The following is a 14,881-nucleotide window of genomic DNA, read 5'->3' on the forward strand; positions in this document are numbered from 1 at the left end:
TATATATCCAGAGTTTTCTGGTCCTTTACTGCTTTATTTATTTCAGTATTTTATTCCAGAACTTTCTGATCCTTTTATTTATTTTATTATCGAGAGTTCTCTAGTCCTAATATTATAATTATCATTCACTTAACACTAACCAAAAATTTTCTTGAGCTTATATACTTATTTAAGTTTCAGGAATAAATTTTAAAAAGGTCACAATTCAAACCCCCCTTCTTGTGACGTTTATTGCTACTTCAAATTTTTCTTTTGATAACAAAATACTAAATCTTACCCTTCTTTTTTTTCCCGATCTTACGCACTCACACATACATACAAATGTAACCGATTCTTCACATTTCCTCTCAAAGTTATAATTTATTATATTTTTTTCCCAAAGATTTTAACCTTGTGAAAAAAACCAATGATTTTATCCAATGAATTTTTCGTGGAACATATTTGGGAATGTTTTGGGCGTTATGGTCACTAAAATTAATTAATGTTTTAATTTTGAAATTTTTTTTATTTTTCATATGCTGTCAAAAAAGAAACTTGTCATCATTTTAAATAAAATGCAATCCATGAAATTAGCATTTTTCTTTTGTAATTTTTAATTGTTAAAAAATTTTGCGAAAACAAATTAATTGTTTTTGAATACTAATGTAAAATCATTAGTGGGACTCATTTAACAATTTTTTACAGGTTGTTGGATTGAAGTGAATAAATTCTTTTTAGGCATTACCTTTTAAAATTGATTGAAGTGTACGGGTACTTTAACAATTTAGCTACATCTTAATAAGAGAATCATTGAAGATGCTCTTAGAAGCTAAATTTCTTATGTACCTTTATTTATTATGAGAGAGAATATTAAAAATACTCCCTCCGTCCCAAACTGTATGGAAAAAAAATCAAATCACATTTATTAAAAAAACTAAAACATAAGAATTTGGAGTATAGTTTTTTGTGTTTTCTTTGAAATAAGTTTCATGGAAAGATGTAAAAACAATTTTCATTGGCTATTGATTATGGAGAAAATGGAAGAGAGAGAAAATTGAATGTAATTTGCATTTAATTTTACGAGAATAAGCAAAAGTTTGTTTTTTGAAAAATATGGTTTTTTTAAAAAAACAAAATTAAATAGGATAAAAGTTTATCTTTCTCTTGACCAAAAAAAAAAGTTTGTCTTTCTTGCTTATATTTTGTGACAAAGAAAATGAGTTGTTTTTGTTTACATTTTAGGATGGAGGGAATATGTAAATTAGTGAAATATAGAGTAAGTAAGTTAATTGTAGTTAATGAAGTGAAATTTAACAAATAAAAGTATATTAGTGGCAAAAAACAATAAATACTATATTGATATTTTTTTTTAAGGAAAGGTAACTCATTTCATTTCATCTAAAATATTAGAATGAATACAATCGGGAGGATGCAAGAAAATACTGGGATTAAAATGTAATATAGACGCTCGAGCAAGGTAATGAGCGACTATATTAGCTTGTCTCCTAACATAAGCTAGAGCATAACTAGCATTAGATAAAAGCAAAGTCCTACAATTAGAGAGTAAACTTCCTAGTTCATTCATATATGCGCTATTATTAAAGACTGCATTCACAACTAGTTGACAATCACTTTTGAATACTACCCGATTCAGGCCAAGGTCAGGAGCAATTTGGACGGCTTGTTGTAGAGCGGTAGCTTCACACTCAGCTGCGGTAGTAAGAAAAGGAAAGACCATAGAGTTTACTTGGATAAGATGTCCAAGGCTGTCTCAAAAACAGATGCCAACACCAAATTTTCCTTCGACTTCGAAAAGGGCACAATCAACGTTACACTTGATCCAATCTATCTGTGATTTAGACCAAACTGGAGTAGCAGACTCCACATCATCGTTGAGACGGTGACACCACATGTAATCATGAACCGTATCAAGGGCCAGGACACAAGATGCATGTGCATTGACAGGTTTTTGCTCCCATAAACAAGCATTACGCGCGCGCCAAATACTCCATAAAATAGCAACAAATCTAGCACGATTGTCCACTTCAAGCGTTAATGGAAAAGATAATAGATGAAAATCTACCACTTGACATCATGTACGACTCTATCTTGCTCCATAAATTTGCCTCTTTCCAACAATCGGTGGCAAACTTGCAGTGCATAAACATGTGCATTTCATCTTTGAGGTCATTTCATTATTGCAAACCACACAAGATGAATGGCAATGTGTTTCAAAATAACAGTTATTTTAAATAAAAAAATATTAAAACGAAACATATGTTGTATTTTCAATGTGTTTCATTCGTCTGAATTTTCTAAAATGGGCATTAAATATTTTATTTTGTAAAAATCAGAGCTGAAATATTAGGGTGTGTTTGTTTCAAGTGTAGCAAATTTATTCCTAGGAATAACATTCCTTGAAATATAAAGATATCTTATTTCAAGGTATTCAGAAAAAAGATGTTTGGTTAACATTATAATATTCCAAGGAACCTTAAAAATAGGGAATATAATAGGTAATTACATATAATTTTATTCTCATCTCCATGAAAACTTTATTCCCACCATTTTCTTTGGGAAAACTTTTAAATTCCCAGGAATATTTTATACGGGAATAAAATTTAGTAAACTTGTAACAAAAGTAGGTATATGCATTTTCATGATTATAGTAGGAGAACTAGAAATATAACTTGAATAAAACACACCCACTCAGCTAATTATACATGACGACACCGCCTCTCCCTCAGCTGTAGAACTAAGCGATCCATAAACCCTGAACTCCAAAATCCACCGGAAACCATGTCCGACGACAAAACCACCAACCAATACGGCGTTCTCCTCTACTACAAGTATGTCGATATTCCAAACCTCAACGACCTCCTCACTTTCTACCGCTCCAACTGCTCTTCCCTCTCCCTCCTCGGCCGCGTTCGTCTCTCTTCCAACGGCGTCAATGTCACCGTAAATTCAAACCCCCACCCCCTTCTCCTTCTCCTTAATCATCTTCATTAATTTCAAATTCATTCTCACCTCCTTTCATCTGAACAGGTTGGTGGCAATTTATCCTCTTTGGAACGACACATTCAAGACCTCAAAGCCAACAGTAACTTATTTGATGGGACTGATTTCAAGCTTGCAACTTGTCATCAGCCGTTAAACGACGATGTTGCGAAGGAGTGTGGATTCACTTCACTCTCCATTCGAATCGTTAAGGTTGTTATTATTTTATTGATTTTTGCTTTACTCCATGTTTATTTGTGTACTTATATACTTACTATTGATGTGTTTGTAGGAACTGGTTACTTTGAGTTCTCATCCATTATTGAAGTCACCAGAAATATCAAATGCTGGAAGACATTTATCTGCACTTGAGTTCCATTCTACCATTCACAATGCTAGTAAGTTTCTGTAACTTGACATAAATACAATTGATTTATGTATTTTAACGATGATGTTACGATGTGTGGTAAGACTAGACATGATATGATTAGAAATTTAGAAATTACAACATTAGAAAGAGAGTTGGGGCGGCGCCTATCGTAGAAAAGATGGTGGAAACTCGACCTAAGTGGTTTCAACATGGAAAGAGAATGCCTTTAGATTCTATAGTAAGAAGAGTAGATCAAATGGAGGGTAGTCAAATTATTAGTGGCAAGGAAGACCTGGAAAAACTATTAAGAAAAAATCTAGAGATTAATGAGTTGGATAGAGATATATATAAGATAGAACATTATGATGTCGTTTGATCCATGTAAGTAACCCCACTTAGTGGAATACAGCTTAGTTGTTGTTGTTGCAATCTATTATATTGTTTTATTTTACTTTGGCCGTGTTTGGATAAACAACTTAATTCAGCTTATGCTATAAGCAATTATCATATTGGTGCTTATGTATAAACTATTTCTATAATAAAAGATGAAATAAAATGAAACTGTTTTATGTAAGCTTTACACTATTTTCATAAGCCATTCAAGAGAGTTTAAGGAAATAAGCTGAAAAGAGCTCATAAGCATGTCATAAGCTGTTTCTACAAGCTCTCCAATTAGTCTCACAAGTGCTTATACCTGTAGACAAGCTCAAATGAGCCATTTCAAACAGGGTCCTGTGTTTTGTCACTTCTACTGTTTTGCCACGTTTATTCCAATCCTCCCATTTGTTATCACTGTCTAGACACTACAGCATTTGGTTGTATTACTTGGACTGGAGAGTTGGTTTTGAAATCTAAACATTATTTTTTATGATTACGCCCTTTTTGTAGATAATGTGAGTCCAGAAAACAGCCTTGTTTTACTTGATGCAAGGAATTTGTATGAAACAAGAATTGGGAAATTTCATGCACCAAATGTTGAAACCTTGGATCCTCAAGTTCGGCAGTACAGCGATTTTTCGTCATGGATAGATGATAGGGGTGAGCAGTTGAAAGGCAAAAATATTCTCATGTGAGTTAGTTCTTCCTTTTAAACATTTTAGTTTAAAGTTAGTTTTCTTATTTTTAATATGATTTAGTAAATATGTAATTAGTGATTGAGGAGTAGTATTTTCCATGGCACTATTCATTCTAGTACTTGAGTAACCTATAATTACTTATGGTGTGCAATTTCTCTTGTTGGTTACAGGTATTGTACTGGTGGAATCAGGTGTGAAATGGCATCAGCATATATAAGGTCAAAAGGTGCTGGGTTTGAGAATGTGTTTCAGGTTAACTCCCTTTCCGCCCCTTGTTTGAAAGCAAGAAGAAGTTTTGATTAATTGCCATTGGTTAGTTTATGTTCATACTTTATAGTGAAACTGCATTTAGAAACAAATGAATGATAACAAACTCACTGTCAGTCATGTAACGACCTTGATATAACAGTCGAGTGTTGCAATCTTGTGGTAGTGTATTCTTTTGTATAAAAACTTGTTGGCAAACACGGTCAAGAGTGTCTTCCTGCTGATGGCCAGTATTTTTTGTAATTTTTTTTCATTAATTGCAGTTATTTGGTGGTATACAACGGTATTTGGAGCAATTCCCAGATGGTGGTTATTTCAAAGGAAAGAATTTTGTTTTTGATCACCGGTATGTCTTTAACTAGTGTAACGTCCCGTGCCAAGCACGGGATACATTTTATTTAAATTTTTTTAATGAATTTTACACATAAATAAGTTTTTTAGATATTATTTGATTTTTTTAGTTTGATTTCATTCCAGAATTTTGACATTATGCAAGACTTTATCCTCATATTTAAAATTGAAAGAATAAATCATCGTTTATTGAGAATTAAAAAGTTAAAATTTATAAAGATATAATTATTTTTGTGAGAATGATAAAATAGTGGGCAAAACTACAATTATGCTTAAAATATAAAAACACTATGAATAATTAATATATTATGGGAGTTCTCTTTTTTCACTCGTCTCTCTCAAACACAAAACCCTAGCCGTCGTCCACTACTTTCCATGTTGTGTCCTCTCCTTCAAGGTCATCATTTAGTTGTCGTGTGAGTGGTGTGGTCGCTTCACTGTTGCACCACTTCACAGATGAGGATAGAGTCGATTTGGTGCCCACGTTGCCGCCGGTCGATTTGGGCTCGTTCATAGTCACTGGTGCTGCACCCCGTGACTTGTTTCACAACACGGTGTCGTCGTTCTCACTTGGTGGTTCGAGGTCTTAGTGCGGGTCTTTTGACAAAATGAATATTTTGGGTCAAGATTGCTTTGGTGGTCTTGAGTTACATATCTGGCCTAGAAGGTAGAAATAAAAAACGGTCTTTAATTTTTATATATATTTTAGAATTTATGTAAAGTTTAAGACACAAGTAAATTGTAAATTAATATGAAAATTGAATTTTTTTTTTATTGAAGGGTCAATACGTGGAACAATGTTGATTTATTCAATTGAAAATAGTAATTCCATTGTCAATGACATGGACCTTATTTTGGTACGTTAAGAACAGACATGGAACATTGACATAATGGACAAACAACTTGAACGCGATAAAACAAAGTCACTTGAAGACATTATTTCTCAATCTTCACAATCTTTTTAACCGGTTGAACAATTGCGTCAGTTGTTCCACAATCTTCATTAGTTGGTAAGATTATCTTCTTAGGAGGTGCAAATGATTCACAATCCAATTAAATAACACCTTTCGGGTCCATAGATGATGGAGTTGTGTGACTTGTTTAAGAAAACTTGTCCATTAAGTCCTTTAATAAAAAATATGTCAATTTATAGTAAAATAAGTATATATTATAATCACAATTGTCATTTACTTTTCTTCCAAAAAATCAAATAAAATAAACTTCAAATAGTTATTAAATACCATGACAACATTGTCTTTCTCGAGACAAACTGTCTTCGAAGCATACTGGCTATGAATTGCAGGTTCAACCAAATCATCCTATTTGTTTAAACATGCACACAAACAATAAAAATTACAATTTTGTATTACATTAAGCAAACTAATGTCCACAAAAATTGTTTCAAACAGTTAGAATGTTATGATACCTAGAGTGTCTCAACTTTTTAAAACTTTAAAAGGATGTTTGGATCGTTGCTAAGCTTCATAACACGATAACGATAGCTAGTCTCATACCTAGAGTTGAATCTAACACTCACATCAACCTTAAATAATAACTCTGTACCAACCAATTGTGCAATCTCATTGGGTAAATCATGAGATGGATCACCCTGCCAAAATATCATAAGAATATAAGTGTCATACATTTGTTATTATTATTTGTGTACAATTATACATTTCCAAAGTAAATATTAGAGCTTTGTATTATAAAATAGGTTGAAAAAATACATATGACAATGTTGTTGGACTCGATAATGTCAGAACATGATTTATTAAGCAATCCAGAAACATCTCGATCAAATAAAATAAAAAGTACACTTCCGCTATTATCAACCACTTGAATCTTGATTTTGAACGTGCATCAAACAGTTGGATGTGTTAATAACAAACTTAAGGATATCGCTTTACGCTGATTAAAAATCTCAACAAATTTAAGTTAGCATATACCTAGGTGTGACATGCACAACATGAGGATCACACTTTTCACAAAAGTACATGTTAGAATCAGCATACACTTTTTTGTTGCATGAGCAAGCAGTGTACCACCATCCATCCCCATCAATAATCTCACTTATTGTTCCCAAGACAATAAAAGATGAGCCATGCATCACCATACAAAATAACATTATACTAAAAGGCGTACAAACTTTATCAAAATAGATCACTAATAAAACAAATAACCTTATTAACATTCTTCAACTTCTTGATAGTGGTCCTAGGAGTAAGTTTGAGAAACTCCTCATTTACATGCATGCGAGAAGAATCTGGTAACTGGATCAATCCCGATGCAGGAGAATTTGTATTTGCTCTAAGAAAGCTGTAATAAAAAATATTTGTCAATAATATTATAATTTAATAAAAATGTTATATTAATATATATATATATATATATATATATATATATATATATATATATATATACACACACATTTTCCTTAGTTCCTTTGTTTCATCAATTTCAGGATCGAAGGTGATTCTAGTGGAAGAAAATGCATTTTGCAATGCTGGTTTTCCTATCATTAAGATACAAAAGTATATCATTCAAGTGTGTGTGTGTGTGTGTGTGTGTGTACACGTATAAACAAACAATCACAATTGCGAGTAATAAATTATCACCTTGAAACAATTTATTTTTTGCCAACATAATGGCTGCAACAGCATTTTGAGATTCACAGGACGATAGAAAAGAGTTCAGTTCCTCGACATACTCTCCAAAAAGAGTACATTTAAAATGATGGAAAATGATAGTTTTTTATTCTTGTAGTCTTAAACAAACCAAGCACGAACAACTCTCACAACCAATGTCCACGATTGTTTTCTTGGCGAAACATCAGAGATGAAGTCGTGTTTCGTAGACATTTTTCTTTACATAGAAAAAATTACTGAAATAACTTAGAATATAGATATCAAAGAACCAGATAACAGAAAAAGAAGAACTATTTTTTGTGATTGTTGTGTACTCGTATCCAAAAGCGCTACTATTTATATAGAAAAATAGTACCATAACGGTTAATATCAATTAATTAATAATTTGACCGTTTTAAAATTAATATTATCAACGTATTTAATATTATAAAATGTGCATTAAACTATTATATTATATTTCATGTAACCTACAAAAAATTAACTTCATAACATTTGAAATTTAATAATATCTTATTAATATTAAGTAATATAATTTTGTAACGAATAAAAATTAATTATATAACCTTAAAAACTAATTACTATAATTAAATTTTTAATTAGTAGGTTAATGTCATAGTGTAACGGACCAAAATTCAAAATATAATTTATTCAAGTTATTTATAATAATTTTGTAACCTACCAAAATTTTAATGTACCGTATAAATGTTAATCTAATACTAATTATATTAATAATTATTTGATTGTAACATACCAATTTTTTAATGTAACATATAAATTTTAATTGAAAAAATAATTATATTAATAATTATTTGATTGTAACATACCAATTTTTTAATGTAAGATATAAATTTTAATTGAAACAATAATTATATTAATAATTATTTGATTGTAACCAACTATGTATTTTATGTACAATTTAATGTTTCCTTCAAAAAAAATGTACAATTTAATGTTAAATAAAAAACGGTTTTTAATAATAATTATAATTATTAAGCTTGTATTAAAAAATTAGGAGAGATTTTTGGAACAAATGCCAAGTAGGAATATGATGATATGGACATCTTTAGAGGAGAGGATTTTGGAATAGGCTATTTCTAAAAACTCTAAATTGTTAGTATAAAGATTCTCTAATTTCTTTTAGGTATGAATCTGTATGTATAATTTGTAATTCTGTCAGGATTGGAATATTGATATTGATATTACATTAAGGCAAAGGTCTGCAATTGAAATTTTTTAAGCTATGGGTCTCTGACACTCCATAACCACAATTGTTTTTGGACTGATGTTGCGGTTAACCTTATATGACCAGGGGGTCTGTTTGGTTTGACTTATTTGAGCTTATATACTGGCATAAACACTTGTGAGACTGTTTGGGAAGACTTATGAACAGAACTTATGACATGTTCATAAGCTGTTTTCAGCTTATTTTCATAAGCTCTTCAAGATAGCTTATGAAATACGAAAACAATCTAACACTATTTTATCTTGTGTTATAGAAATACCTTATACATAAACACTTATCATGATAAGTGCTTTTGCTTTAAGCTGCAAATTAAGTTGTTTATCCAAACAGGCCTAAATTGAATTCATGAGTTGGTTATTCAACTTGGTCCTATATATTACATATCATTCAAATTACCAAACTGTTGAAAGAAAATATTGTATTACCAATGGTGGATTCTTTATCTATGTACACTACTGAGATTATCTAGTAGTGAATAATCTTGAAAGCTGGTCTACATTGTATGGGTAGTTTTACAACAATTGGATAATATTAATCCTTATTTCATTTCTTCTATGACTGTAGCATATCAGTTGGAGGTTCAGATGCCAGTACAATTGGTAGCTGTCTTATTTGTCAATGTTCCTTTGATGATTACTCTTCACGTTGTCGATGTACTTATTGCAGAATGCTTGTCTTGGTTTGTCATAGTTGTCAGGTATGATATGATATGTATTCCGTGCCACCACTTTTGTTTGTGTACCTTTCAAGCTCGTACCATTCTAAAGGAGTCAGTAGGAGGGGGAAAATGTAAAAGGAAATAGAAGCAAATTGTTGATACATTTGTTAATATGTTATGAAAATATATACCGAATCTAGACATCTAGTGGTCTCAAACATACTGTTGTTTTGGAGAACTAAACTAAGAATTGTTTTGTGTTGTTACATACAACAATTCATGAAGTTCCCATGAAGTTCTAGCTAAGAGCTTGGTTCTGATGTTGTTTGTTGCCAACCAGCCTAACTCAAGTGTTGCTTTTGAACTGGTTTGCTAGTAATTGGTTCTAGATAATAATAATACTCAATTTTTGAAAAAAAAGATAAAAATTATAATCATCATCATCATCAAGAGTTTAAGTTTTCTATCAGGAAAAAGTTGATTTTTTCTCAACAAGAGGTTTGCATATGCCCCAAGCAAAATTGAGCATCAATCATGCTTGCATTCGAATAACATTTATGTGGAAACTTGGCACCTGAATACTTGGTTTAACTTTGTTCCTAATCCTGAATTTCTAACCTATAAAATACATCCCTTCTTACCTCTAATATTTTTACTTAGATCTTTTGCTTTTCTATTTTCTGCGCTTTTGTTTGTTGATTTCTTGCTTCTGATGTTTTTGTGGTCTACCAGAATGCATCTGCACTGTACGTTTGTGAGCTATGCCAAAAACAGGGCAAGGCTGTTGGGTCAAAGCAGTTAATTGAAAATGATGATTCAAAAAAATCACTGGAAGGTGATGAGTTCCAGAATTTTTCTTCAGATACTATGTTCTTGCCTCAAGTGCTTAGGGGAGATGGTAAGGTATGTGATCCATGTTTCTTTTTAAGATCCTGCTTACATATGCCTTCTTTTTAATCAAATTTTACTGATTGTGAATTTTACAATTGTCGCAGTGTACTCTGAAAATTTTCAAGTCTCCTAAAATCTGAAATGTTGGAAATTGAAAACCCGTCTATAATTTACCAGAAGTGTGCAATTCCTAACATCCTGATGAATAATGTTTCAGACGTAAGAACCACAAGAAAACTGAGAATCTTATGCTTGCACGGGTTTCGGCAGAATGCTTCCAGTTTTAAGGGAAGAACAGCCTCGTTAGCCAAAAAACTCAAGAAAATTGCTGAATTTGTTTTTGTAGACGCACCTCATGAGGTGCCCTTCATTTATCAAACACCTGTACCAGTGCCCCATGTCAATGGTGCATCATCCTCTTTACCAGCTAGTCCTCCTCCACCTATGGAGAAATGCAAGAAGAAGTTCGCATGGTTTTTGGCACCCAATTTTGATGGAAGTAATGGTGTTGATTGGAAGTTAGCAGATGGTCCATTTGATCCACTTCAATACCAGCAGCAAACGGCTGGATATGACATTTCACTATCACACTTAGAGAATGTGTTCTCCCAAGAAGGGCCATTCGATGGAATCTTGGGATTTTCACAGGGAGCAGCAATGACTGCTGTAATCTCTGCACAACAAGAGAAGCTAAAAGGTAAAATGGACTTCAAATTTGTAGTTTTATGTTCAGGCTTTGCTCTCCATATGAAGGAAATGGAGTGTAGCCCTATCAAGTGTCCTTCTCTTCATATTTTTGGTAACGAACATGGTCAGGACAGACAGATAGCCAACCAAGTAAGCAAGGAACTTGCCTCTCTATATGATGGCGGTTGTTCTGTGATCGTTGAACATGACTGTGGTCATATAATTCCTACCCGATCCCCATATATTGACGAGATCAAGGCTTTCCTTGGGCAATTTCTGCAAGAGGTCTAGCAAAAAACTCAAGTTTTTGGTACTATTCAAAATTTACACGTTGCTACATAAGTTTCATATGTTCTTCGTACAAAATTTGTTCAATGCCCTATGGTAATGCAATCGCCTAATTTAAATCTAGTTGAGGACACAAATCTTGATTATATTTCACAAGTGTGCAATGAGCAGTACGATCAAACAGATGATTGTTAAGAATGCTGTGTTTTATAGAATGGCAGAGGATGCACACACAGCCGTTCATCACTTCATCTAGGGGCAGAGTTGTGGTTTGCCACATTGCCTTGAATCTATTTATCATGTTTATTCTTGTCTTTTCTTGCTTGGAAATCACGGCCTTTGTGACACTAATGGACGTCAAGAATGCTGTCAATTGTATGGCATTCTACATAAAACCCCTCCGTGTCTCTTGTCTCAGTAAGCACCTACTTGGTGGCATGAACATTAGATATTTATTTGCTTATCATGAATCAAGTATTTGAATTACTGTATTTCTTATGAAGGTAAGATTACAAGACAAAAAAACACGAAAATTACATATTAAATCGCCTACTTTCAAAGTCTAAGTATTCTGACAGAAACAATCTTATCTCATTTTCAAATTAATAAAATCTGCAGTATAGGTTGGATTAGAATAATCATTTTTTTTAAAAAAAAAGACGGTTGGATTGGAATAAATTTTTTTGAAGCTAAAACCTTTGCAAGGGAATGAACAATTTAGTGTACTTGCCTCCGAATAAAACTGGGGAAATGGTTACAAGTGCCCTCGGGACACTTCTTAAGGACCTTAAAAAGTATGTTTTTATGAAAATTTGTGTATTCAATACATTGAAAATTATAGAATTTGAGTTTTTAAAAAATATTTTCATACTTTAAATTTTAAAGAGTGCTATGAGGACACTCATTAGCAAGACCCATAAAACTATTATATAGTTTTGGTTTTTATAAGAAAGGTTTTTATATTGTTGTGAGAAAGATCCAACTATGTTACAACATTGTAATATCCGTGGCTCTAGTTATAAGAGGAGAGCGAGGAAGCGTTGGGTTATGTTTGAGAGTTTAAAGGAGAAGAGAGGGGAGAGTTTTAGAGGGATAAGATTAGAGGCAAAAATAGAGAAATTTTTGAATTTTTTTAGAGAGTGATTATGTAGAGAACTGTGAAGCCCGGATACGAGATACGATACGGATACGATACTGCACCGATACGGAAAAATTTCAAGAATCAAGATAGATATGGCTGTGATACATTAATAAAAAAAATTATATAATTAAATGTACAATATAATTATAACCTTTTTTTTAATATGCAAATATATTAACAAACAAAAGAAACCAGTCATAAGCTCATAGCACATTAACATAAATATAAATAATATTGACGATTAAGAGAGTGATGATTAGTCAATTACATACACAATATATCATAAAAAGAGCATCATCAATGTTATACTATATCCAAAAGAAACATTGTTAGTACTATACTATATCGATCCAAAAAAAAGCACTATATCCAAAAATGTACACATCAGTACTCAAGAGTTAAGTTATTTTAGTTAACATTAATTGGGAACTCTCGGGGCATGTAGCGGTGTAAGATAATTATCGGATACTCTCCTGATGCGTATCGGGAAGTATCGGATAATTATTTTTTAAAAAAATAAAATTTAATCTTCGGATACTATTTTGATACGTATCGAGAAGTATCGGGCAGGTATCGGTGCAGGATACACATGGGATACAATACGTCATCCATTTTGAAGTATCGGGGCTTCACAGGTAGAGAATGATAAATAAATACTTATGATTAATGTATTTTTAACTTTGAAGTATTACAACAACATAGATTGGATTTGAAAAACTTACCCAAACCCTCCAAAACCCTACAATCTTCTCCTCTAATACAATTTTTTAGTTCTCCAAACTAGAGAGATTTTGTATTATGAAGAAAAGTAAACCCCCAAAGCTCCACTCTCACGTCTCTCCATTCTTTCCACTTCTTCCTTCCTTTTTTCACAAACCCTCCCCTCCCTTCAAAACTCCCAAAGAGAGCCAAAGGAAGCATGCCATAGTTTGCTTCGTACATAATAATACGGGTAATAGGGTCCGTTTGGATTAGCTTATTTTAGAGTTTATATAAAACAGTTTATGCAAATAATAAGTTTTTATTTATAATTTATAAGTTTTTAAGGTAGTTTATGAAAAAACCGTTTATGAAGATACAATTTTCGTTAGTGAGAGCTAATAAATTAAAATAAAAGCTTATTTACTTACATAAGCTATTTTTCATAAGCTCAAACCAAACGGGGAAATAATCTTTTTGATATCTAAATGTGTAACGAGTTGCCACAATAGTCATTCAATATATTGATATTTCAAAATAGTGTTGTGTACTATGTTAGTCAAAATAGTTTCTTATGTTAAAATGCTTCGTTAATATTGTTATATTAATTCCTCAATATACCAATTTATTGTCATATCAATTCCTACAAATACGTACCTACTGTCGTATTAGTCTTATATGAAAATATTTAATATCAAGATTGATGAACTATTTTAACGTCAGAAACAATTTTGAATAACGAAGTGTATAATCAGGGACCATTTTAAAACCTCAATACTTTAAAAGATCATTGTGACTACTCCCAGGGATTAAAATGATAGTTACTCGTAAAAAAACATTCAATCAGTTTGGGTTGGGTTGGCCTATTTTCGAGGAATAAACAAGCCTAGCTACAAGAAGCGAAGAAGAAAGAAATTTAGTTAAAAAAATGTCATAAAAAGATAATTGTGAAGGATGACGAAATTATTTAAAAAAATTAACCGACCAAAAACACAGAGAGACCAAAATTTTAAATAGGGGTGTGCATAGGCCAAACTTAGGCCTAACCTGGCCCACGATTTTTTTTTCTTTCTAAGTCTGAGCTTGGCGTGTGACCTTTCGTAGGCACGACTTGTCCTATTTTAAAGTCTGGCATAGCCTAAAAGCTTATTTCATATTAAAGTCATTAAATTGTCAATTTCACATACTTTTAAATAGGCTAAATCGACCTTAAAACGTAGTTTAGTGTAAGACTTGTCTATAAGACTTTGAAAGCCTATTTCACTACAAGACTCTAAAGCCTATTTAAAAAGTTAATTATTTAATTTTTGACAAGAAACTTAAAATAAGTTAATTATTTAATTATTGTCTTGAATTTTATGTTTAATATAAATAAAAAAATAAGTTCTAATAAAATACCTAAACATGTCCGCTTATCATACTTAAAATTTATAGACTCAAAATTTTGTTTGTTAAACAGAAACTTGTTAACAAATTCAATTAACAGAGTGAAGAATTTTAAACAACAATTAAAAATTCTTCACCACATTAAAAGCACCTGTTAACATTCTTCTTATAAATAATGTTCATAGCTCCGTGAATTGATC

General features: G+C 31.8%; 1 protein-coding gene across 1 annotated transcript; it reads left to right on the top strand.

Moving 5' to 3' along the window:
• The first annotated feature begins 2,692 nt into the window (after nucleotides 1–2,692).
• LOC146957346 (rhodanese-like domain protein) lies at nucleotides 2,693–11,946 on the top strand. The gene is made up of 9 exons (XM_085735971.1): nucleotides 2,693–2,940; nucleotides 3,028–3,192; nucleotides 3,272–3,377; nucleotides 4,238–4,418; nucleotides 4,596–4,677; nucleotides 4,956–5,038; nucleotides 9,496–9,628; nucleotides 10,322–10,487; nucleotides 10,698–11,946. The coding sequence occupies exons 1-9, from the start codon at nucleotides 2,779–2,781 to the stop codon at nucleotides 11,456–11,458; spliced, it is 1,839 nt and encodes a 612-aa protein (XP_085592097.1). The 5' UTR covers nucleotides 2,693–2,778; the 3' UTR covers nucleotides 11,459–11,946.
• The last annotated feature ends 2,935 nt before the right edge of the window (nucleotides 11,947–14,881 follow it).

Source organism: Medicago sativa, chromosome 1 (genome assembly GCF_051527215.1).
Source record: "Medicago sativa cultivar Bolivia chromosome 1, Bolivia_mono, whole genome shotgun sequence".
Taxonomy (NCBI): Eukaryota; Viridiplantae; Streptophyta; class Magnoliopsida; order Fabales; family Fabaceae; genus Medicago; species Medicago sativa.